The sequence below is a fragment of the Hyperoodon ampullatus genome (assembly GCF_949752795.1).
Source record: "Hyperoodon ampullatus genome assembly, chromosome: 7".
Lineage (NCBI taxonomy): Eukaryota > Metazoa > Chordata > Mammalia > Artiodactyla > Ziphiidae > Hyperoodon > Hyperoodon ampullatus.
This window is the reverse complement of record NC_136920.1, coordinates 58,791,525-58,817,570: the sequence shown is the minus strand read 5'-3', so window position 1 is coordinate 58,817,570 and position 26,046 is coordinate 58,791,525. Positions and strand designations below refer to the sequence as shown.

The 26,046-nt window shown below is 39.4% G+C and overlaps 2 protein-coding genes across 2 annotated transcripts in view; one reads left to right on the top strand and one right to left on the bottom strand.

The window, feature by feature from the left end:
• Positions 1 to 4,015: 4,015 nt before the first annotated feature.
• Positions 4,016 to 6,843, bottom strand: COA4 (cytochrome c oxidase assembly factor 4 homolog). The gene is made up of 2 exons (XM_079708681.1): positions 6,779 to 6,843; positions 4,016 to 4,531 (listed from the first exon to the last, which is right to left on the bottom strand). Exon 2 carries the CDS (start codon positions 4,517 to 4,519, stop codon positions 4,265 to 4,267), a length of 255 nt encoding a protein of 84 aa, XP_079564807.1. The 5' UTR covers positions 4,520 to 4,531; positions 6,779 to 6,843; the 3' UTR covers positions 4,016 to 4,264.
• Positions 6,844 to 7,046: 203 nt separating this feature from the next.
• The window catches only part of PAAF1 (proteasomal ATPase associated factor 1), a 47,621-nt gene continuing 28,621 nt past the window's right edge, over positions 7,047 to 26,046 (top strand). Inside the window, exons 1-4 of the mRNA XM_079708025.1 lie at positions 7,047 to 7,099; positions 8,273 to 8,313; positions 11,241 to 11,344; positions 16,131 to 16,220. Coding sequence (XP_079564151.1) covers positions 7,053 to 7,099; positions 8,273 to 8,313; positions 11,241 to 11,344; positions 16,131 to 16,220 — 282 coding nt within the window. The 5' untranslated portion in view covers positions 7,047 to 7,052. The remainder of the gene's footprint in view (positions 7,100 to 8,272; positions 8,314 to 11,240; positions 11,345 to 16,130; positions 16,221 to 26,046) is intronic.

The following is a 26,046-nucleotide window of genomic DNA, read 5'->3' as shown; positions in this document are numbered from 1 at the left end:
GGGTAGCTGGGTTCTAGTTTTGGCTCTATCAATGCATAACCTTTGAAATAATCTGTTTTGATCTTCATTTTACAGATGACTTAACTGGCCCAGGAGGGAAAGAAACGTGTCCAAGGTCACTCACAGGGATAGCTCCAGGTCACTCAATTCCTGGTTGAGTACACATTACTGAGATTTTTAGAAATGGATTTTTATGTGGATCAGTAACTTTCAAGAAGGACCAAATGTCCAGGTTAAATGGGCAGTTTTCCTAGTGAAGGCCAGTGGATTCCTCAGCTTGTTTGTCCCTTTCTTCTGGCTGGGGATGCCTTGTTCCTCCACCATCGAGCCTAAAAATTGCCAGCTGTGGATTCTGAAAGGGTATTTTTTAGTTGGACAGAAAGAAATGGAATCTGGATATTCTGGCCATTCAGACAATGTAGCAACACTCAGAGACCCCAGTCCCCACTGTTCTAGGATATAAAGTATGTAAAGCTCTCTGAGCATGCATTGGGTTATGTCTGGAACTAGACCTGCTGACAAGGCACTACAGACAGAAGCAGCCAATGTGTCTTGTGCTTGTTTAATCTGTACTTTAACTTTGTGCCATTTTTGTCTTCATATGTCTGATCTCCCTGGAGAATTTGAAATGATTCATTTAGTTCTTAAACCACCGCCCCCCCGGAATAACTTTCATTCTCAGACATTTCAGGTTTGGAGAATCAGCTCCATATTTAGACAGAATAGCCAGGCTCTGAAAGATGTCCAGGCTCTGAGGAATGAAAACTCTTCAGAAGATAACTGCTAGAGAAGGAAAGAATCCCTCCTGCTTCCTCTGCCTGTTTTAAGTCCCTGCTGGAGCAGAGCACAGAGCCCTAGCTTTCCATACAGTGGAAAAGTATATAAGGTTTCAACCTGGACTTCCTCCAGTTCTCCTCCGATTTCTAAAGTCAGCAGCCCAGGATTTGGTCTGGCAACTTTACCTGAGGGAGGAAGGGTGGGAGGAGTATCTCATTACTCATCTAGTAAAACACTTTACGGTGCACCTTTGTACTGAGCACTGGCCATATCTCCAGCCAAGGAACTTGCAGGGAAGAGCCAAATCATGAGTCTGCCCTAGGCCTAGCCAACGGTGGCACCCAGCCAACAGATCTCTCCACTCATCCCTGGCACCAGGCCTCTCTGCAGAGGTAGATGTAGAGTGTATAGGGATAGGCATGGACCACCCTAAACTCCCGGTCCGTGGCTGTGGGCTACAGAGCCGAGACTAAAAAACCATACTAACCTAGAACACTGTGGGGAACTTTCACTGGTTAGTTTCCTTTTTTATAAAGCACTAAAAAAAAAAGTAAAGTAATATGTATTAACACAGTAAGTATGGTTACTTACTGTGTGTTAAGCACCGTATAGGCACTGGATGCTTGTGAGAGAGAACAGAGAATAGCACAGGCTTTAGAACATACACTTGGAGTCTGATGCCCAATCTGTCCTTTATTTCCTCCTCTGTAAAGGAGAGTTAGTAGTGTTATGAGGATTAAATGAGATAATGTAACTCAGGACAGTGACTAGCACACAATAATAATAATAGCTAACATTTAGTGAATGCTTACTATGTGCCAGATGCTATTTCTAAGCTCTTTACCAATATTGACTCATTCTTTCAACAATCCTATGAGGAAGATCTACATTTATTAGCTTTGATGCCTTTGAGGAAGGTATTATAACTGCACGTCTACAGAAGAAAACACAGATCCTGAGATGTTAAGTAGTTTGCCCAAAGCCACACAGCTAATAAGTGGCATAGTGGAATTTGAAAGCAGCATATCATAGGGATCGAGAGCACAGACTCAGGAACCAGATAGCCTGAGTTAAATGCTTCATACATACTAGTTATAGTAGTTCAATAAATACTAACAACTTTTATTACCAGGTATTTATATATTACCTCTCATTTAATTCTCTTAGTGTACCTATTAAATAGGAATTATCCCCATTTATTGATCCTTGAGGAAACAGGCTTGGGTGGCAATAGAGCCCTCTTTGCCCAAACACATTCTGTGACCGTCCCAGCGTTAGCTCCCTGTCAACTGGAGTCCTTCCAAACCTGCTCCCTCCACTTAGCTGGTTTGAAAGCCATTCCTCCTGCTGAGGTCCTTCCACCCTTTCCCTTTGCTAGAATACCCTGCCCCCCATGACCTATTATTTCTATTTTAATTATACAAATTAATATATAGGTACATTTCTGTTGTAACATATTTGAATATATAAGAATACAGTCCTTACTGATAGAACTTCACACTGTGACCACTTATTCACTGTTATAAACAATGCTGCAATGAACATAATAGATGTTTAAGCAGATTCCTAAAAGAGGTTAAATATTTAAAACATTTGTAGATCTCACCAAATTGCCCTGAAAAGCTTTACTAATTTATGATCCCTTCAATAGTGTGAATGTGTCTGTTTCTCTCCATCCCCACCAACACTGGTCATTATAAATACTTTTAATTTTTGTCAACAGGATCATCTAATAGTACTTTTGTTTTTAAAATCTGTATTTCTCTGATTATAAGTGATGTAGGATATATTTACATTTTCGTATGTTTTGGGGGCATATTTAACTTTGTTCACTTTTCAGTTGGGCTATTTGCTTTTTCTTACTGATTTCTAGTTTTTTTTGGTTTTTTTTTTTTGCCGCACCATGCAGCACGCAGGATCTTAGTTCCCCAACCAGGGATCAAACCCGTGCCCCCTGCAATGGAAGCAGTGTCTTAACCACTGGACCACCAGAGAAATCCCTCTAGGGACTTTTTGTTGCAGATGGTAATCCTTTCTGCTATATATGCTACAAATATGTAGTGTCTACTTCATCTTTAATGGTGTCAACTCAACTACCTCCCTTCTCTTTGAGATTCTTGCTGACAGCTGCAGTCCACACTGCTACCTCCGATGACCCACAGCACTGGGTACACATGGCCCAGCAGAGATTCATTCATCCTTTTATATATATATATATATATATACACACACACACACAAACATCCCCTTCTGCCTGAAGGCTGAAATTGGATTTTATTGTTCTTTGAACTCATATTCCTCATATCTTCTCCCCTTCTCTCTTTCTCTCCTTCCTGAATACCAACACAAAGGCTCAAAGTAGTTTTAGGGCCTACTATATTTCAGACTTGTGCTTCTAATATATATATATGCTTAAGAAATGTTACTGATAATGATGAGAGCATATGCCCCTTTGCATTCCAGTTCCATAGCAGGGGTCACCCTCCCAACTCCCTTCCCACTCCCAAATGTCAGACAGAAAGTAACAGACTGGGTAATGCAGTTCCATGGAAGAAAAATGAAAAGTGGTGGCAACTGTTGTGAACTGGAAAACACATCCACCTAAAAGAGAAATTGTTAATTCAGCTCCAGCAAATTGTTAAGTAAGAATATAAGCTCCATGTTGGCAGCTTCTCCACTTTTCAAAAGCTGAAAATCTGTATGTTAAATGTACTTTTGAAATGTCAAGCCAACATTGTGTGTTTTTTTGTTTGGGAACATGTTGAGGTCAGACTCTTTATCTGTTAATGCAACAGAGTCTGGCATATGAGAGGCACTCAGTATTTGTTTTCCCATTTGCCTTCTTCCTTCCATTAGACTGACTGAAACATCCAGAACAACTGATGAAAAAGAAAGTCATTTACATCATTGTCAGGAATTAATTAGTTATTCTAGTGTTGTTTTGTTTCTCTCTTAAACCAGACTAAAGCAACACAAAGGCAGAGATCATATTTTCATCATATCAATTTCCTACACAGTGCCTGGCACATGAGAAGGTCTCAGAAAAACTTGATGTTTTTGAACCAATGACTGAATAAATGAAGAACTGACTAGGTAACCAATTTACCTTTAGATTGTAAATTTACTTTAAAATTAAATGTCCATGTAATCAGCGCAGTACTTGGCGCACTGACCCAAGATGTAGCGTAGGAGAGCATCCCTTAACCCATTTCTTTGTTTTACACGGCAAATACTGGTCAATATTTAATATCGGTGATATAACATGGGTGAGGATGTGTGGGATCTCAACATGACAATATGACTGCTCTTTATGGCAGGCATGTCCAAACCCATGGCTGCCTGGCTCTCAACCCCAGGCCCAAATACTATCCCCAAGTCTTACACTTCTTGGCCCACACTTCCACCATGGAAGGATTTCTTTCTCCCATGATCTCTCTGGGTGCTAGTTTCTGCAGGGCCATCCTCTGGGGACAGGTGGTGTGAGGTCTCAGCTGTGGGCACTGCTTTGCTCTTTCCTCCTCTGCAGCTCCTCCCGTCGCCTTGCCTGCTGTTCACTCATGCAGTCCCTAAAGGCCTGCACCTGTGGCTGGCACTGTCGCCAGTCCTGGTGCTGGGCCATGCACTCCTGCACTGCATAGTGGGAAGCAGCACAGCCAGAGCGGGAGATCAGCTGGTCCAGTGGGTCCTCTTCTTCATCTTCTTTCTTCACCTGTCGGGACCAGGTATGGCCTTGAGCTGACATCTTTAGGAGTCTCTAGAACATCAATGGAGGCAAGGTTAGAGTAGGGACATGATTATATATGACACTGTTCCTGTTATAAATAACATTGACCACTGCACTGTTATAGCCTATTTAAGCATATGTCTCCCCTTGAAGGTTGTAAGCTATTTGAGGACAGATACTGGGCCTGATTCACCTTGGTACCCCTAGCACTAGGCCTGGCAGAAAGCAGGCCTGCAAAATGGTCTAAACTGAACAGAATGAGATAAAGTATATGAGAATGCTTAGCACAGCACTAATAACCTCGAATAGATTCTACTAATGGAATCTGAATTAAGTGAAATGTTTCCTTTCTGGGGAAGCTATGTTCTTTTCTCCAATTAGCCTTATTCTATGTCTGGAGAAGAACAAAGTTTAGCACTTGGGAGAGTATCCAGATATGTGTAGAGTTTGACATATGAGAGAATGGAGAGAGTTGTGTGGCTGTAACATAGAGCATACAGGGTCCAGGGCAAGAAATGAGTCTGTGAGGTGTGAGAGTATTTAACGTGAGGTGTATCTGCCCAGACTGTCTTCCTACAATCATCTGCTTCAGAACACCTAGCACAAGGTAGCATACAGAAGGAACTTAAGAAAGGTTTGAAGATAAATGACCTCAGCCTTTGTACAAATTCTACCATGACAGACTGTAAATGAGCTAAGACTACTTAATGCTTTTCCTGGGTCTCTGATTCATTCAACAAGTGATCACTGAGTACCTATCATGTACCAAGCACTATGCTAGATTTGAAGATACAGGAATGACCTAGACAGACACAGTTTCTGCCTTCATAGAGTTTACAATCTAGATAAGTAGGCTGTTTACTTGTGTACAGTGTGTACAGACAGCTAAGATTGGGAACACAGTGGAGGAATACCTAATCCAGACAAGGGCAGGAACAGGCAGGGAAGGCTTCTTGGAGAAAGTGATTTCTAAACTGAGGCTTAAAGGATGAAAAGGAATAAGCCAGAGATGTAAAGAATATTCCTGGTCAATGGAACAGCAAGGTGGGGGTTTGAGACAGAATTTGGCATGAGAGGAACTGAAAGTTCTACATGACTGGAGAACAGAGTATGAGAACAGGAAAATTAATGAAATTGGTGACTTGAGAAAGTATCTGATCATAGGAAGGCCTCATATTAAGGCGTTCAGAGGGCAATGGGGAAGTCACAAGAAGGACTTAAGAACTCTATAGCCCTACACAAAACTCATTTGCTTTAGAGGCAGTATAACCTAAGGGAGGAGGGGGAAACTGGGCTTTGAAAACAGACTTGGATTGGAAACTTAGCTTTGTCACTGACTCACTGGGTGGTGACTTTGAGCAAATCACTTCAGAATCTCTCTTGAAAAACAGAGATCAAATCTACCTCACAGGATTGTTGAAGACTAAATGTGATAATGCGTGTAAGGAGCCTGGCACGTCCAAAGAGTTGGATAAGTAATAGTTCCTATGTTTTCCTCTTCCTAAATACACTGTGAGCTCTTTAAAGACAAGGGCAGGGACTTCCCTGGCGGTCCAGTGGTTAAGACTTTGCCTACCAATGCAGGGGGTGTGGGTTCGATCCCTGGTCCGGGAGCTAAGATCCCACATGCCTAGTGGCCAAAAAACCAAAACAGAAAACAGAAACAACACTGTAACAAATTCAATAAAGACTTTAGAAATGGTCCACATAAAAAAAAAAAATCTAATAAATAAATAAATAAAGACAAGGGCAAACCTCTTGGAACAGTGCGGTGGAAAGAACAGTGCCTTGGATCCTAAGCCAAGAAATCTGGGTTCAAATACTTTACTCACTTTACTATGCACACACCTTAGCATGCAATCTTTTTTAGTTTCCTTCTTAAGGTAATATTTAACTCTTAGAATTACTGTAAGGATTAATATCCTGATAAGTCACAAGTGAGTGCATGGGCTACAACAGGACTCAAGTAAATGCTGCCGTATTCTTTCCCCACTACAACCTAGCTTCAGTCTTCCCTAGAGTAAAAAAAGGAAGACCCTCGCTCAGAGATCAAGACAGGCTAAATGGTCGATAGCTGGTTCGCGGAAACCGGCCGGGCAGAGGAAGGCACGGTAAGGACAGGAAAGCAGAGAAACCCAGGTGGCTAAGTCACCTATGGCTTCTCTGGCTCCTCTCCCACCTTCAGAAGAGGACGCATGCGCGTGCGCGGCCGCTGGGCACACCCCCAGTTGTGCCAGCTAGGCTTCACGGCGCAAGATCGCGGCACACAGTGCTCACCGAACACGCGGACAAGAGGACCCGAACGCGCGCTCCTGCACAGCTGCGTCGGTTTTGCAGGCACTTGGAACTCTTCCGACTCTCCTGTCAGGAACCAGCCTCCTGTAGGAAGCGCGGGCGCACAAAGGGGCGGGGAGGGGAAGAGGATCCACCGCGCATTTTCATTGGTGGCCTCTCGGTGTAGATCCCGCCCGTCGTTCTCGACGCAGCGCCTAAGCGGGGACCCACTTCCGTGAAAGAGCGGAAGACGCGGGTTGGTGGAGGCGGGATCAAGATGGCGGCGCCTTTGAGGATTCAGAGCGACTGGGCCCAGGCTCTCAGGTGAATCTAGGTCCAGAACCGGGACGGAGGAGGCGGGTAGCAGATGTTGCCTTTACGTTAAGGAGAGCCATGCCCGATCCAGGATATCCGTAGGGGTTACCTCATCAATTGTTGAGGGAACCCTGGGTCTAGAAAAAGAAGTCTCAAACCCACATGGTCATTGTTTTTCGTTCTCGCAAGAGCTGGGCCGAGGCCGAGGAAACACATATGCGCCGTGTGATTTCAGAGACAGAATAGGATCAGTGAGTTGGAGAAAGACAGAAAAACTCAGAAAAACTGGGAGGCAGGAAGACTCTTGGCCAAGTAGTCATGGTCATTTAGCAAATAGTTATTGGTCCTCAGTTATTTGCAAAAGTCCCAGTACTTTCCACCACCACATTGTCTTTGAGTGTGTGATGGAGTCTTTGTATGCTCCTCGACCCCTAGTGGTATATTAGTCATATTGTACAGTTCTTTTCAGGAAACAGTGTAACGCCTACCATGTCCAGACTCTGACCTAGATAGATGCTCGGCGGAGTTCAGATGTGTACTCTAAAGTTAAGGGGTGGTTCCTGCCCTCCAAAAGGAAACAGCTTAATTGGAATGCACAGCAAACCATTCATTTATTTAACATATATTAATCATATACTGTGCAAGTTATTATGCTAGGCACTAGAATGAGTACAGCAGTGCCATGAATGGCAACTATTATACTAATACGTTTTTCAAATGGAAACAATGGTGACGATGACTAAAACATAGTCTCCTGCATTTAAGAAACTTACACTTTTCTAAGTGGCTGAAATAAAATACACATTGCTTACTACAACACAGAATGTGTAAAAGGAAGACCAGTGACATTTATTGAGGGCCACCAAGTGCCTTTGAGAGCATGCAAGACCAGACTCAAGAAGTAACTTTGACCAAGATTGTGCAACTAATAAGTATTTCATGAAATGTTTGATGAAATACTTGAGCTTCATTTAACCAGCAGATCTATTCGTTAAACACTTAATCCACAAATATTTCTTCAACAAATAAACAAAATTTGTCTGTGCCTGGATGAGATGTTAGACTAGATCATGTCTAAGTGCTGTGGCCAAACTAGAAATTATATGATCTTTCTCCCTTGCATCAGTACCATCCTTTTTTGACATTGAGTGAGCCTAATTAGCTTTTTGTCTCTCTTCATAGGAAGGACGAAGGGGAGGCCTGGCTGAGCTGTCACCCCCCAGGTAATGTCCTTAAATCTATATGCCTTCCCTTTAGAGAAAGAGGATTTACTACCCCTAGGAGAGAGCTTCCTTTCTCCTAGCCCAAAGTTCTTGCATAGTGCTAAGAGTCTTCAAATGTTCTTGACCACTCTGCTGTAATGATTCTGCAACTCCATTCTAGGGGAAGACCTTCAGATTGGTTTTCCATTTGGAAGCCACAGACTTATTCATGGAGACATTGCTGATGCTTCTTAATCAGTCTCTTAGCCATATATTATTGTATTCTAAGCAGTTCTGTAGCTTCAGTTGTGACCTTCCTGATTATGATTCCTAGATCTATAGCTCTAGTTCTGACCTCTCTTCAGTTTCAAGCAGACATTGAGTAGTTGTCTGCTATGCATTTCTGCTTAAAGTTCTCACTGTCATCTTGAGTTTATCAAATCCAAAACCTGAAGCTGAGCACTTCTGTTGTCAAACAGGTTCTCCTTGATTTTCTCAGTTCTTAAGTTACCACCATTCTAGGCATCAGAGTAAAACACCTGGTCACCTCACCCTGCCATTTACCATTCCCAAGGTTTATAAATTTTCCTTTGTTTTACTGATTATTTGTCATTTCAGAGACCTTTGATATCTTTTTATAATAAGATATTTTATTTCTGTGAGAACTAGAGTTTTAAACAGAATTTTCTTTTGAGGAAATTGATGCTGCATCGAAGCGACAGGGTAGCTATAAGGTCTCCAAATCAAGCGTTTTTGTTTTATTTTTAAAGATGGGAACTAATTGGAGAGCAATTAAAATATAGGTTGTAGGTAGAGAAGTGAAGGACTAATAGAAAAAGCATTGTCTTAGAGGAGAGAGAAGGAGATTGAATTAAGTCTAAAAGCCTAGGATGAAAGAAGATGAGGGTAAGTGTAGATGTAGATAAATGCAAAGACATGAATATGGAAATGTGAGAGTATCTTATAGCCTCAGTTTTCTTTGTGATGTTGGAGGTAGGGTCAGCTTTTTCTTTGAAATAAAATGTGCGCTATCTATGTTCTAGATGCTTTACATACATTATTTCTATTCCTCACAACCGTATCAGGTAGGTACTGTTAGCATTCTAATTTTTTTTAGATAATAGCTGTATTGAAATATAATTCATATATGATAAGGTTTATCTTTTTAAAGTGTACAATGCCGTGGATTTTAGTATATTCATAGAGTTGTATGTCTGTCACCACTAATTCCATACATTTTCATCACCCCTAAAAGAAACCCTGTGCTCTTTAGCAGTCACTCCACATTTTGCCCTCCTCCTAGCTCCTAGCAACCACTAATTGACTTTCTGTCTCTATGGATTTGCCTGTTCTGGACATTTCATATAAATAGAATCATAATATGTGGCCTTTTGTGTCTTTCATTTAACATAACATTTTCAAGGTTCATCCATTTTGTAGCATTCATTTGTTTTTGCGGCCAAGTAATGTTCTCTTGTAAGGATATATCACATTTTTTGTCCATTCATCAGTTGATGGACATTTGAATTGTTTCCAATTTTTGGCTGTTATGAAGGAAGAAGGTTTTGATGGCAGGCTAGGTGTTATAAGAACTGGCTGCTCTGGGGAACAAAAGGGGCAAAAGGACTGCAAAACTGTGCAGAGTTTTGGAAAATGGTAAATTGTAGTGGTGCCAGTCTGCACAGTTGTGTCCTTTTCTGTGTCTGCACTCAGCAGCCTACATGTAGAAATGTAGAAGGTGAGTAGTTGGATCATTCCCACTTTTGTTATATAGACAGAATACTGAGACTGGGATCATTTCAGAGACTTTACAAATGTAGAGAGGTCATTGAGGGTGATGACAGGGGATTGGTTGAAATAATGTACCAAAAGGGCTAGACTTCATAGGATGGTTGGTGAAGTCAGGAGGGAATCATGAAATGTGACAAAAAGCAGAGTTCACTCAATCCTATTTTTGTGGCATCTTTCCAAACTAGAATTTCATGCCATTTCTCTGCAAAACCTACTTCACTAGATCTTCTCTAGTCCATAACTTCTACCCTAGATGGTGAGTTACTCCATTAGTATCTTTCAACTACCAAACTGGTATATTAATTGATGCCTCCTTCCCCCTTGTTCTTTGTGACTTTTTCTTATTCTTGACACGCCCCTCCCTGACTTGGGGTTTCCTTTCCCTTATCTTTGGCCTAGTCCTATCTTTTTTCAAGATCCTACTTAAGTCCCACCCTCTCTAAGAAGCTCTCCCACTCTGCATGAATCCATGATGGTTTTTACTTCCCTCTTACTCCTAGAATTTCAGTTTGCTGCAAGTTACTTACTGAATAATTTGTAGCACCTTGCTAGTTTCTGAGCTCAAGGACTTCACAGTCTGGTGGGGAGGCCAGAAATGTAAACAGCATGTTATGGGCTGTTGCAGAAGTGTATATATAAAGTGCAGAAGAAGAATAGAATGTTTTTAACTCCATTCTACCATCTGCATATGTTTATGTGTAGGATAATATCTTATTTAGCCCATATCACTGCAAAAGCAGTGTCCTACTTAAGCAAATTTTCCAGTTATTGAAGCTTAACTCTTTACTCTGTATTATGTGTATATACTGTGGATAAATGCATATGTTCATGTTCATCTTCACCTTTCGTCCTGGTAGAATTCCATTTCACAGCCAGTAAAACTGAGGTTGAGATTACTCTAGTAGTTTTCTCTACAAATACTATATTGTGTCTCAAAATCTTTGTTCCTGGCTTTTAGCCCTTGAATATATTTCTTCCAAATTAGGTTTGCCTAGACTAGTGCTCTTTCTACTTCACCTCACTTTTAACACAAGTGCCTGCTTTTCTTTCATGAGCCAATTTCCTCGCATTTTTACAGATGCCTGAATCGGGTCTTCAAGGAGAAAAATGTTTAATTCTTCTTATTTTTTTGAGACATGCTTTTTTGTGCTATATAGGGAAACCAACTTTGTATGGCAGCCTGACTTGTCAAGGAATTGGCCTTGATGGCATCCCAGAGGTTACAGCTTCAGAAGGATTTATTGTGAACGAAATAAACAAGGTAGGTTTTCATGTCTTCTACATAGCACTGTGTCCAAAACTATGGTAGTACCTATATATGTACTTTAAATATTTATACTGTTATCTGCGTATCAGTGTCGTCTCCATTTCATTTGTATAATAATCATAGTTTTTACTGCCTTTGAATGTCAAGAGTTTTCTTTTTCTTTTATATATACATAAACTTTTAGATGGAAACTTCCTCTTACTTCCCTTGTACCATTGTTGTCCAATAGATGAATGTGAGCCACATATATAATTTTTTTTATTGAAGTATAGTTGATTTACAGTGTTTCAGGTGTACAGCAAAGTGAGTCAGTTATGTATATACATATATATTTTCTTTTTCAGATTCCTTTCCATTATAAGTTATTACAAGATATTGAATATAGTTCCATGTGCTATACAGTAGGTCCTTGTTTATCTATTTTATATATAGTAGTGTGTATCTACATGTGTAATTTAAAATTTTCTAGTAGCCACCCAAAAAAGGTAAAAAGAAACAGGTGAAATTAATTTTAATAATGTATTTTATTTAACCCAGTATATCTAAAGTATTATTTTAACCTGTAATTAATATAAAAAATTATTAGAGATAGTTTTTTTTTTTATTACGTCTTTGAGATCCTCTGTATATTTTACACTTAGAGCACATCTCAATTCAGACTCTTAATTTTTTTTTTTTTTTTTTTTTGTGGTACGCAGGCCTCTCACTGCTGTGGCCTCTCCCGTTGCGGAGCACAGGCTCCGGATGCACAGGCTCAGTGGCCATGGCTCACGGGCCTAGCCGCTCTGCGGCATGTGGGATCTTCCCGGACCGGGGCACAAACCCGTGTCCCCTGCATTGGCAGGCGGACTCTCAACCACTGCGTCACCAGGGAAGCCCCTAATTTTTTTATATATAAAATTTATTTATTTATTTTTGGCTGTGTTGGGTCTTCGTTGCCATGCACGGGCTTTCTCTGGTTGCGGTGAGCAGGGGCTACTCTTCGTTGTGGTGTGCGGGTTTCTCATTGCGGTGGCTTCTCTTGTTGCAGAGCACGGGCTCTAGGTGCGCGGGCTTCAGTAGTTGTGGCACGCGGGCTCAGTAATTTTGGCTCGTGGGCTCTAGAGCGCAGGCCCAGTAGTTGTGGTGCATGGGCTGAGTTGCTCTGCAGCATGTGGGATCTTCCCAGACCAGGGCTTGAACCCGTGTCCCCTGCACTGGCAGGCAGATTCTTAACCACTGTGCCATGAGGGAAGTCCCAGACTCGAATTTTTTATTGGAAATACTTGATATGTATTTAGGTTTTAAAAAATCTACAGTTGAAAACAGATTCACATATCTAAGTAGTTCCAAACGTACTTAAAAAGTTTTCCAGTAACTGAATCAAGTATGTTTTTAAACTAAACTTTAAATAAAATTAAAAATTCATTTACTCATTTGCATTAGCCACATTTTAAGTGCTCAGTAGCTTTATGTGGTTAGTACCCACCATATTGTACAGTGTAGTTTTTTTTTGTTTTTGTTTTTGTTTTGCGGTATGCGGGCCTCTCACTGTTGTGGCCTCTCCCGTTGCGGAGCACAGGCTCCGGACGCGCAGGCTCAACGGCCATGGCTCACGGGCCCAGCCGCTCCGCGGCATGTGGGATCCTCCCGGACAGGGGCACGAATCCATGTCCCCTTCATCGGCAGGCGGACTCTCAACCACTGCGCCACCAGGGAAGCCAGTGTAGTTTTATAATGTGTCTGGGCACACCTTGGTGAAGACCTGTATTACTAGTACTTAATTGTTTTTCTCATTGGTCTTTGAGGTGAGTAGGTGGCCAGATGTAAGTGTTGCAGAACTCATGATCTGACTTTCCTTCCTCTTTTTTTTTTTTTTTAAATAATTAAATATTTATTTTATTTTTATTTATTTCTGGCTGCGTTGGGTCTTCGTTGCTGTGCGCGGGCTTTCTCTAGTTGCAGCAAGCGGGGGCTACTCCCTGTTGCAGTGCGCAGGCTTCTCATTGCGGTGGCCTCTCTTGTTGCGGAGCACAGGGCTCTAGGCACGCAGGCTTCAGTATTTGTGGCTCGTGGGCTCTAGAGCTCAGGCTTAGTAGTTGTGGCGCAGGGGCTTAGTTGCTCCGCGGCATGTGGGATCTTCTTGGACCAGGGCTTGAACCCGTGTCCCCTGCATTGGCAGGCGGATTCTTAACCACTGCGCCACCAGGGAAGCCCTCCTTCCTCTTTCTAATGGCAGCAGTCAGTGTGCTCTGGTGAGATGATTCCCAAAGGGTGAAACAGCCTTTTTTGGTGTGTGTATAATTAAACTTTTTTAGTTGTAAAATATTTTAGGTGTACTGATAAGAGTAGAGAATACTTTGTTTTTTACATAAGATCTTTAGATGTTCATTCATTACCCTCTGTGCAAAATAATAAGCTACATGTTATTATATATTTTATATTTGTTTTTCATAAACAGTATTGTAGAAAGTTCCAGAAGATCTGGGTCCAAGTCTTAGTTACTGTGACACTTACTAGCAATATGGTTTTGGACAAATAGCTTAGTTACCTGAGCCTCAGCTTCCTCATCTATAAAACAGAGACAATATTCTACCTCATAGGCTGATTAGTGGGGAGTGAAATTGCATATGAAAGAAACTAAGATATTAAAAGTGAGTTATTGTTTATCATAACAATCCTGTGGGATTGGCATTTTAAATTTACATTTTGCAGATAAACAAACAGATTCAGAGAGGTTAATTAACCCCTAATAATCAAAGCTAGTTAGACTATGTCAGAATTGAAACCCAGTTCTATTAACTTCAAGTATAACACTACCTTGCAAGCCTACATGTTTTCCAGGTGTTTGCCAATATCCATCCACAGCCTGGGCGCTGACTTCCTTTCTTCCCTTTGTACTCAGGCTGTGATACAATCCTTATCTTTTCCAATATCATTACTAATTTCTGCAGTGTACTTGCTAAGTCAGACAGTAAATGCTTATGGTTGAACGTTCATTTGTTTCCTAACTGCAGTGAGTCACTTTGCTGTTTGATGTTGCTACAGTGTTCTATTATACAGATCTGTCATTATGCTTAAAAACCTAACCTGGAAAGATAAAAAGTTTGACTTTTAATTTTATCTTAATGTGGAATATTCACACTTCCCCCTCACACTGAATTTTGTCTGTTTTGATATCTCCTGCAGCTTTTCTTTAATATCTTTTCATTAACAGCATGATTCTCTACTGTTAGAAGGTAATTCAAAATTTATCTTCCTTCATAGTCTGTTTATGGATTAAAGGGTGATTTGCAGGACCGATAAGCAGGAGAAAACCACTGATTCTTGAAATCTTTTACATAATTAGCCCCAAAGAAATAGTCTTCTGAGAGCAAACCCAGTTCTTACAGAGGCTCGAACACTAAGCTTTCAGAGCTCCTCAGGTCCTTGCTTGGTATGAATATTTGGCCAGGAAAGTTTAGCTGACACTTTAGTTTCGGGTACAGGAGACAATTCCAAATCTGGGTCGGCTCTTGCAGCTGTATGGGCTTTGTCATGTGGTTAGAAGCAAAAACTCATTTAATGAAAGGCCTGCAGGCAGCCAGGCATAGATACGCTGGCTAAGAAAGTACTGTTTGTATAGATAATCTAATTCTCTTTTTAAAGGAGAAGACCTGTAATAAGAACATATTGATTTTCAGTGATGAGAATATTATAACTTTGAAACTGTTCTTTCTAATGAACTCTGAGGACTGCGCTTGTTTTACATAGATTAGCCTTATAAAGAGGTTCAGAAAATCTTGATTATTGAAGGCATTTTCATTGTCCAGCAGAATTTCCAGAAACTTTCAAGTACTACTGCAGAAGAGATAACAGGTTAGGGGCCATTTGGTGAGAGCAGCTCCTCAGCTCTGTGGAGGAGATATACACTTAGGGGATGGTGTTAGTATTCTGCAAATTAGAGTAAGGGATTGTTGTACTGCAAGAATCCTTGAGGCGATGTTTACCAAGCCTTTTATACCTCTGCCTTGAAACACCAACATATTTACCCTAAATGGTTGCAGTCTGCCTTCAGCAAGTCATGTCACTTGAATCTAACATCTGGTTCTAGGTGTAATTTACTACTATGTCACTAGTGTTATCTTGCTGTAGTAGTGGAAATATATGTGATAATGACTAGTCAAAACATGTGGGAAATCATAAGACAGCTATTTGGTGATGACCAGTCTATGAACATGTATAGTCAGTTTAAGTCCTAGTTGGGAATGGGCACCACAAGCCTGACCAGGGCCTACACATTGTGTGAGTATACCGTAATTTACTTTACCTACTTTCTTACTCTGGTAACTATACATGTCAGTAGTCTAACATTTTTTCTGAAAGTTCTTTTATAGGCAGCAAGTTTACTTTTAGACTAGTCTTTTCAGCCCTAGGCCCGGGAGCTGGTGCTGTTTTTTCACAACTGTTGGTACTATTCCTTGCCACACTGCTGACTGAGAGTACTGGTATTAGATTTTCTTATGAAAATTAATGTTCTCGTGTTTGTCATTTGTATCTTATTGTTGGTTTGTCTTCTATGGAACAGTTTTCTTCAACATAAAAGCATAATGGCTCAGCAGTACCAAATTACATTGCAGCCCTCTGCAGTAAAAGGACTGCTGATCTGTAGGGGAGTGATAGTGTCTTGGGTTGGGGAAGGAGGATTAGGGTACACACTTAAAAGGTAAGAGTGTTCTTTCGTCCTAATGTTTTCTTTAAGAAACTTTAATTCCATTGGAGTAGCTTTACTGATGGATTTCATTTTTCCTTCTCTGTTTAGAAAAGCATTCATATTTCATGTCCAAAGGAAAATGCATCTTCGAAGTTTTTGGCACCATATACTACTTTTTCCAGAATTCATGCAGAGAGTGTAAGTATTCTGATTAAATGAGGAGAAAATATAATAACATGTTAGTTTTTCATTTTATCTGCTTGTCTAGTGCTATAAATATATTCATAATTAATGTGTTTTTCATTTACTTTGCATTATAAGATGACACAGCTGATAAAGTGTGATATGTTTGGCAAAACTGGTACTTGGGTCCACTTAGAATAAATATACAAATCCACTCACTGGTAATCTCAAAGAAAGGAATTGTGTGAAATTTCCTTATATATGTTTTACCAGAGCTACTTACCAGCTTTTGGATAATGATGATAGTAGTTGATGTTTGAGTAATTTGCCACTGCTCATATTTCTGTCCCTTTGCCTAACGGAAGGGGCATTTTCTCAAAATTCCAAGTACAGCATATTGAGGGATAATTTTCAAAGGTCTTCGTGATAAAGGCCTTTCTACTACCATAAGCTTTTTAGAAGCAGAAATGAGAAATAGGTGAATAAACTGATTATATTAAAGCCTACTGCTTCTTAGTGTGTGGTACATTTTCAAAAATAGCTGTTTTTATCCTTATTGCAAAACAAATATATATTTAGTGATGAAAATTTAGGAAATGTAAAAGTGAAAATCACTCATTTCTATAATCTAAAGATAACTATTGTAAGCTTTTGTTATGTAACACTTATGAATAATAATCACAGTAATCTTGCCATTTGCAGCAACATAGGGGGACTTGGAAGGCATTATGCTAAGTGAATTAAGTCGGAGGAAGACAAATACTGTATGATGTCACTTATATGTGGAATCTGAAAAATAAAACAAACTAGTGAACATAACAAAAACAGACTCACAGATATAGAGAATAAACTAGTGGTTACCAATGTGGGGAGGGAAATAAGGAGGGACAAAATAGGGGTAGGGGATTAAGAGGTACAAACTATTATGTATAAAATAAATAAGCTACAAGGATATATTGTACAACATAGGTAATATAGCCAATATTTTATAATAACTATAAATGGAATATAACCTTTAAAAAATTGTGAATCACTATTTTGTACACCTGTAACTTATATAATATTGTATATTAATGTATCTCGATTTTAAAAAGTTAAAAAATAATCATAGTAATAGCTGACATTTATTGATCACCTGCTATGTGCCAGCACATGCTAAGCTTTACATATCATTATTTTACTTGATCCAGTCTTTTTTCTTTAAATATTTTACCAAGTAGGTTTTTACAGTATATGTTGTTTTATAAGTTATTTTTTAATTCTTAATAATATATTATGTACATCATTGTGTCTTTTTTTTTTTTTTTTTTTTTTTTTTTTTTTTATGGTACACGGGCCTCTCACTGTTGTGGCCTCTCCCGTCGCGGAGCACAGACTCCGGACGCGCAGGCTCAGCGGCCATGGCTGACGGGCCCAGCCGCTCCGCGGCATGTGGGATCCTCCCGGCCCGGGGCACGAACCCGTGTCCCCTGCATCGGCAGGCGGACTCTCAACCACTGCGCCACCAGGGAAGCCCCATCATTGTGTCTTTTATGTGTATTATTTTAAAAATTGCATAGTATTCCACTGTTATGACTATACTATAGTTTATTTTTCTAATCTTAACATTACCAGACATTCAGTCATTTCCGATTTCGTGACTTCATATTTTGATGTTATAGCTAACCCTTTTCTCACAAAGATAAGAAAAAATTAGAGTACATTTATAAAAGTATAATGTTGAGTCACAGGAAATGTACTTTACAAGGCTGTTGGTATGTTCTAACTGACTTGCACTTAACTGATTTGAGTCAACCGTTGCTCTACATTTCCTCTGTAAACCATTCTGACTTACGCCCACAACACATTTGCAGCTTGTAAAGTCTCTGAGGTCTGCATACTGACACTCCCAGTTAAGCTGAATGCTTACCAAGGGTCAGTTACAGTGCCAGTTGTATTGTTTTTGAAATTATGTTAATTAAATATATTAAACCAATGAAATATGTGTGTGAAAGGCAGAGTGACTATGTCTTTGAAAACCAAGTTGATTGCTTCATAGAGACTTGATAAAGAAGAGGTTTTTTTTTTTTTTGTCTGCGCCACGCAGCATGCAGGATCTTTGCTCCCTGACCAGGGATTGAACCTGTGGAGTCCTAACCACTGGACTGCCGGGGAATTCCTAAGAAGAGTTTTTTTTTTTTTTTTTTTAATTTATTTATTTTATTTTTGGCTGTGTTGGGTCTTTGTTTCTGTGTGAGGGCTTTCTCTAGTTGTGGCAAGCTGGGGCCACTCTTCATCGTGGTGAGCGGGCCTCTCACTATCGCGGCCTCTCTTGTTGCAGAGCACAGGCTCCAGACGCGCAGGCTCAGTAGTTGTGGCGCACGGGCCTAGTTGCTCCGCGGCATGTGGGATCCTCCCAGACCAGGGCTTGAACCCGTGCCCCCTGCATTGGCAGGCAGATCTAAGAAGAGTTTTTTAAAAACCTGCTATTTTAGTATGTGTGGACAAGATAAATGTAGTAGAATATTAGGGGAAAGATTTTTTTTAAAAACCCTGTATAAATCTTTGCTCTTAGATTGCTTTGTAAGTGTGACTAAAGATTTGCCTTGCTTTAAGGAAATTGGAAGTTGTGTACCTTTTGCTTATAGTATATTACAAGCAAGTCAAGATAAAGCTTCCTTATGGTAATTAGTGGACCGATGAAAAGATTAGTGAATATTAATGTACATTTATATAGTTGAGTTAAAATAAAATATAGGTATTTATGTATCATTTTTTATTATTTCCTACTCTAACTGAATTTTTTGATTAACTGAGCTGCTACTGGGCCCTATCCATTGACTAAAAAGACTTTTACCATATTGCTTTTCTACCAGTCTGACTTGACATTCTCTGCTGATACTGGGTATTCGAATTTTTTGAAGTTTTACCATTTTTAGGGATGGTGTTTCATTGCTATTTTAACTTACATTCCTTTGATTAATTATGAATTGACCACATTTTTATATATTTATTGGCCTCTCTTCATGTCATTTGCCCATTTTTCTAAGTGTGAATTTTTTTCTTTATGATAAGAGCTCTTCTTATAATAAGGGTATTGATCCTTTGCTATATATTTTGCAGTTTTTTTCTAGCTTATTGTTTATTGTTATTTGTTTATTGTGTCTTGACATACAAAATATTTAATTTTCTAGATAATGAAACCTGTCAATTTATGGTGACTACCTTTGGGACCCTGCTTAGGGTAGTCCATGATTTTATATATATAAATATATTATTTATATATATATATATATATATATATATATATATATATATATATATATATATAGTAATTACACAGCATAATGGGTAAGAGCAGGGACTCTAGAGACGGGCTCATTGGATTTGACCCCCTGGATTCGAATTTTGGTTCTACCACTTACTAACTGTGTGACCTTAGGCCAGGTACTTAACCTTCCTGTGCTATAGGTTCCTAATCTGTAAAATGAGAGTAAAAATATTTATCTCTTAGGGTTGTTATGAGGATTGAAGCAGTTAGAATTGGGTCCGGAACATGGCAAGCACGATATAAATAGTGTTTGTTAAATAAAATTATAAATATAGTAATCTTTGAATTTTTATGTTTTATTTTTTACATTTCAAACTTTATTTTTGTTATTTGATTTGAAATAGGGGTCTAACTTAATTTTTTTAATTTATTTTATGGAAGTTTAGTTGATTTACAATGTTGTGTAACTTAATTCTTTTTGAAATGATTAGCTTGTTACAGCACTACAAAGTAATCCATCCTTTATCTCAAGAACTTGAATTGTCATCTTTTTTTTTTAACCTCTTTATTGGAGTATAATTGCTTTACAATGGTGTGTTAGTTTCTGGTTTATAACAAAGTGAATCAGCTATACATATACATATATCCCCATATCTCTTCCCTCTTGCGTCTCCCTCTCATTCTCCCTAACCCACCCCTCTACGTGGTCACGAAGCACCGAGCTGATCTCCCTGTGCTATGCGGCTGCTTCCCACTAGCTACCTATCTGTTTTACATTTGTTAGTGTATATAGGTACATGCCACTCTCTCACTTTGTCGCAGCTTACCCTTCCCCCTCCCCGTGTCCTCAGGTCCATTCTCTAGTAGGTCTGTGTCTTTATTCCCGTCTTGCCCCTAGGTTCTTCATGACCATTTTTTTTTTTAGATTCCATATATATGTGTTAGCATATAGTATTTGTTTTTCTCTTTCTGACTTACTTCACTCTGTATGACAGACTCTAGATCCATCCACCTCACTACAAATAACTCAATTCCGTTTCTTTTTATGGCTGAGTAATATTCCATTGTATATATATGCCACATCTTCTTTATCCATTCATCTGTTGATGGACACTTAGGTTGCTTCCATGTCCTGGCTGTTGTAAATAGAGCTGCAGTGAACATTGTGGTACATGACTCATTTTGAATTATGGTTCTCTCAGGGTATATGCCCAGAAGTGGGATTGCTGGGTCATATGGTAGTTTTATTTTTAGTTTTTTAAGGAACCTCCATACTGTTTTCCATAGTGGCTGTATCAATTTACGTTCCCACCAACAGTGCAAGAGGGTTCCCTTTTCTCCACACCCTCTCCAGCATTTATTGTTTGTAGATTTTTTGATGATGGCCATTCTGACTGGTGTGAGGTGATACCTCATTGTAGTTTTGATTTGCATTTCTCTAATGATTAGTGATGTTGAGCATCTTTCATATGTTTGTTGGGAAACTGTATATCTTCTTTGTAGAAATGTCTGTTTAGGTCTTCTGCCCATTTTTGGATTGGGGTTTTTTTTGTTTTGTTTTTTTTTGCTGTACACAGACCTCTCACTTTTGTGGCCTCTCCCGTTGCAGAGCACAGGCTCCGGACACGCAGGCCCCGTGGCCATGGCTCACGGGCCCAGCCGCTCCGCGGCATGTGGGATCCTCCCGGACCAGGGCACGAACCCGTGTCCCCTGCATCGGCAGGCAGACTCTCAACCACTGCGCCACCAGGGAAGCCCGGGTTGTTTGTTTTTTGATACTGAGCTGCGTGATGAGCTGCTTGTAAATTTTGGAGGTTGACAGTTGCTTCATTTGCAAATATTTTGTCCTATTCTGCGGGTTATCTTTTCATCTTCTTTGTGTTTTCCTTTGCTGTGCAAAAGGTTTTAAGTTTCATTAGGTCCCATTTGTTTATATTTGTTTTTATTTCCATTTCTCTAGGAGATGGGTCAAAAAGGATCTTACTGTGATTTATGTCATAGAGTGTTCTGCCTGTGTTTTCCTCTAAGAGTTTTATAGTGTCTGGTCTTATTCATTTTGAGTTTATTTTTGTGTATGGTGTTAGGGAGTGTTCTGATTTCATTCTTTTACATGTAGCTGTCCAGTTTTCCCAACACCACTTATTGAGGAGACTGTCTTTTCTCCGTTGTATATTCTTGCCTCCTTTACCAAAAATAAGGTGACCATATGTGCGTGGGTTTATCTCTGGGCTTTCTATCCTATTCCATTGATGTATATTTCTGTTTTTGTGCCAGTACCATACTGCCTTGATTACTGTAGCTTTGTAGTATAGTCTGAAGTCAGGGAGCCTGATTCCTCCATCTCCATTTTTCTTTCTCAAGATTGCTTTGGCTATTCGGGGTCTTTTGTGTTTCCATACAAATTGTGAAATTTTTTGTTCTAGTTCTGTGAAAAATGCCACTGAGTTTGATAGAGATTGCATTGAATCTGTAGGTTGCTTTGCGTAGTATAGTCATTTTCACATTGTTGATTCTTCCAATCCAAGAACATGGTATATCTCTCCATCTGTTTGTATCATCTTTAATTTCTTTCATCAGTGTCTTGTAGTTTTCTACATGCAGGTCTTTTGTCTCCTTAGGTAGGTTTATTCCTAGATATTTTATTCTTTTTGTTGCAATGGTAAATGGGAGTATTTCCTTAATTTCTCTTTTCAGATTTTTCATCATTGGTGTATAGGAATATAAGAGATTTCTGTGCATTAATTTTGTATCCTGCTACTTTACCAAATTCATTGATTAGCTCTAGTAGTTTTCTAGTAGCATCTTTAGGATTCTCTATGTATAGTATCAATGTCATCTGCAAACAGTGACAGTTTTACTTCTTCTTTTCCAATTTGGATTCCTTTTATTTCTTTTTTTGTCTCTGATTGCTGTGGCTAAAACTTCCAAAGCTATGTTGAATAGTAGTGGTGAGAGTGGACAACCTTGTCTTGTTCCTGATCTTAGAGGAAATGGTTTCAATTTTTCACCATTGAGAATGATGTTGGCTGTGGGTTTGTCATATATGGCCTTTATCATGTTGAGGTAATTTCCCCTATGCCTACTTTCTGGAGGGTTTTTATCATAAATGGGTGTTGAATTTTGTTGAAAGCTTTTTCTGCATCTATTGAGATGATCATATGGTTTTTCTCCTTCAATTTGTTAATATGGTTTATCACATTGATTTGATTGATTTGCGTATATTGAAGAATCCTTGCATTCCTGGGATAAACTCCACTTGATCATGGTGTGTGATCATTTTAATGTGCTGTTGGATTCTGTTTGCTAGTATTTTGTTGAGGATTTTTGCATCTGTGTTCATCAGTGGTATTGGCCTGTAGTTTTCTTTCTTTGTGACATCTTTGTCTGGTTTTGTTATCAGGGCGATGGTGGCCTCGTAGAATGAGTTTGGGAGTGTTCCTCCTTCTGTTATATTTTGGAAGAGTTTGAGAAGGATGGGTGTTAGCTCTTCTCTAAATGTTTGATGGAATTCGCCTGTGAAGCCATCTGGTCCTGGGCTTTTGTTTGTAGGAAGATTTTTAATCACAGTCTCAATTTCAGTGCTTGTGATTGGTCTGTTTATATTTTCTCTTTCTTCCTGGTTCAGTCTCAGAATGTTGTGCTCTTCTAAGAATTTGTCCATTTCTTCCAGGTTGTCCATTTTATTGGCCTATAGTTGCTTGTAGTAATCTCTCATGATCCTTTGTATTTCTGCAGTGTCAGTTGTTACTTCTCCTTTTTTCATTTCTAATTGTATTGGTTTGCGTCTTCCCCCTTTTTTTCTTGATGAGTCTGGCTAATGGTTTATGAATTTTGTTTATCTTCTCAAAGAACCAGCTTTTAGTTTTATTGATCTTTGCTCTTGTCTCCTTCATTTTTTTCATTTATTTCTGATCTGATCTTTATGATATCTTTCCTTCTGCTAACTTTGGGGTTTTTTTATTCTTCTTTCTCTAATTGCTTTTGGTGTAAGGTTAGGCTGTTATTTGAGATGTTTCTTGTTTCTTGAGGCAGGATTGTATTGCTATAAACTTCCATCTTAAGAACTGCTTTTGCTGCATCCCATAGGTTTTGGGTCATCATGTTTTCATTGTCATTTGTCTCTAGGTATTTTTTGATTTCCTCTTTGATTTCTTAAGTGATCTCTTGTTTATTAAGTAGTGTATTGTTTAGCTTCCATGTATTTGTATTTTTTACAGATTTTTTCCTGTAATTGATATCTAGTCTCATAGCGTTGCAGTCAGAAAAGGTACTTGATATGATTTCAGTTTTCTTAAATTTACCAAGGCTTGATTTGTGACCCAAGATATGATCTATCCTGGAGAATGTTCCATGAGCACTTGAGAAGAATGTGTATTCTGCTGTTTTTGGATGGAATGTCCTATAAATATCAATTAAGTCCATCTTGTTTAATGTATCATTTAAAGCTTGTGTTTCCTTCTTTATTTTCATTTTGGATGATCTGTCCATTGGTGAAAGTGGGGTGTTAAAGTCCCATACTGTGATTGTGTTGCTGGTGATTTCCCCTTTTATGGCTGTTATCATTTGCTTTATGTATTGAGGTGCTCCTATGTTGGGTGCATAAATATTTATAATTGTTATATCTTCTTCTTGGATTGATCCCTTGATCATTATGTAGTGTCCTTCTTTGTCTCTTGTAATAGCCTTTAACGTCTGTTTTGTCTGATATGAGAATTGCTACTCCAGCTTTCTTCTGATTTTCATTTGCATGGGATATCTTTTCCCATCCCCTCACTTTCAGTCTGTATGTGTCCCTAGGTCTAAAGTGGGTCTCTTGTAGACAGCATATATACGGGTCTTGTTTTTGTATCTATTCAGCCAGTCTGTGTCTTTTGGTTGGAGCATTTAATCCATTTACATTTAAGGTAGTTATCGATATGTATGTTCCTATTACTATTTTCTTAATTGTTTTGTGTTTGTTATTGTAGGTCTTTTCCTTCTCTTGTGTTTCCTGCCTAGAGAAGTTCCTTTAGCATTTGTTGTAGAGCTGGTTTGGTGGTGCTGAATTCTCTTAGCTTTTGCTTGTCTGTAGAGGTTTTAATTTCTCCTTCAAATCTGAATGAGATCCTTGCTGGGTAGAGTAATCTTGGTTGTAGGTTTTCCCATTCATCACTTTAAATATGTCTTGCCACTCCCTTCTGGCTTGCAGAGTTTCTGCTGAAAGATCAGCTGTTCACCTTATGGTATGGGGATTCCCTTGTATGTTATTTGTTGTTTTTCCCTTGCTCCTTTTAATATTTTTTCTTTGTATTTATTTTTTGATAGTTTAGTTAATATGTGTCTTGGCATGTTTCTCCTTTGATTTATCCTGTATGGGACTCTCTGCACTTCCTGGACTTGATTGACTATTTCCTTTCCCATATTAGGGAAGTTTTCAATTATAATCTCTTCAGATATTTTCTCAGTCCCTTTCTTTTTCTCTTCTTCTTCTGGGACCGCTGTAATTCGAATGTTGGTGTGTTTAATGTTGTCCCAGAGGTCTCTCAGACTGTCCTCAATTCTTTTCATTTTTCTTTATTTTGCTCTGCAGTAGTTATTTCCACTATTTTATCTTCCAGGTCACTTATCCATTCTTCTGCCTCAGTTATTCTGCTGTTGATTCCTTCTAGAGAATTTTTTTTAATTTATTTATTTTATTTATTTTTATTTTTTGGCTGTGTTCGCTCTTTGTTGCTGCTCGCGGGCTGTCTCTAGTTGTGTCAAGTGGGGGCTACTCTTCATTGTGGTGCGCTGGCTTCTCATTGTGGTGGCTTCTCTTGTTGCAGAGCATGGGCTCTAGGTGTGCGGGCTTCAGTAGTTGTGGCTTGCAGCCTTCAGTAGTTGTGACTCGCGAGCTATAGAGCACAGACTCAGTAGTTGTGGCACACGGACTTAGTAGCTCCATGGCATGTGGGATCTTCTCCGGACCAGGGCTCGAACCGATGTCCCCTGCATTGGCAGGCAGATTCTTGACCACTGTGCCACCAGGGAAGCTCCCTTCTAGAGAATTTTTTATTTCATTTATTGTGTTGTTCATCATTGTTTGCTCTTTAGTTCTTCTAGGTCCTTGTTAAACATTTCTTGTATTTTCTCCATTCTATTTCCAAGATTTTGGATCATCTTTACTGTCATTACTCTGAATTCTTTTTCAGGTAGACTGTCTATTTCCTTTTCATTTGTTTGGTCTGGTGGATTTTTACCTTGCTCCTTCATCTGCTGTGTGTTCCTCTGTCTTCTCATTTTGCTCAACTTACTGTGTTTGGGGTCTTCGTTTTGCAGGCTGCAGGTTCGTAGTTCCCGTTGTTTTTGGTGTCTGCCCCCAGTGGCTAAGGTTGGTTCAGTGAGTTGTGTAGGCTTCCTGGTGGAGGGGACTGGTGCCTGTGTTCTGGTGGAAGAGGCTAGATCTTGTCTTTCTGGTGGGCAGGACCACATCCAGTGGTGTGTTTTGGGGTGCCTGTGACCTTATTCTGATTTTAGGCAGCCTCTCTGCTAATGGGTGGGGTTGTGTTCCTGTCTTGCTAGTTGTTTGGCATAGGGTGTCCAGCACTGTAGCTTGCTGGTCATTGAGTGGAG

What these genes read in the sequence shown, in the direction of transcription:
- COA4 (XM_079708681.1), bottom strand. Translation starts at nt 4,519, where the DNA reads ATGTCAGCTCAAGGCCATACCTGGTCCCGACAGGTGAAGAAAGAAGAT.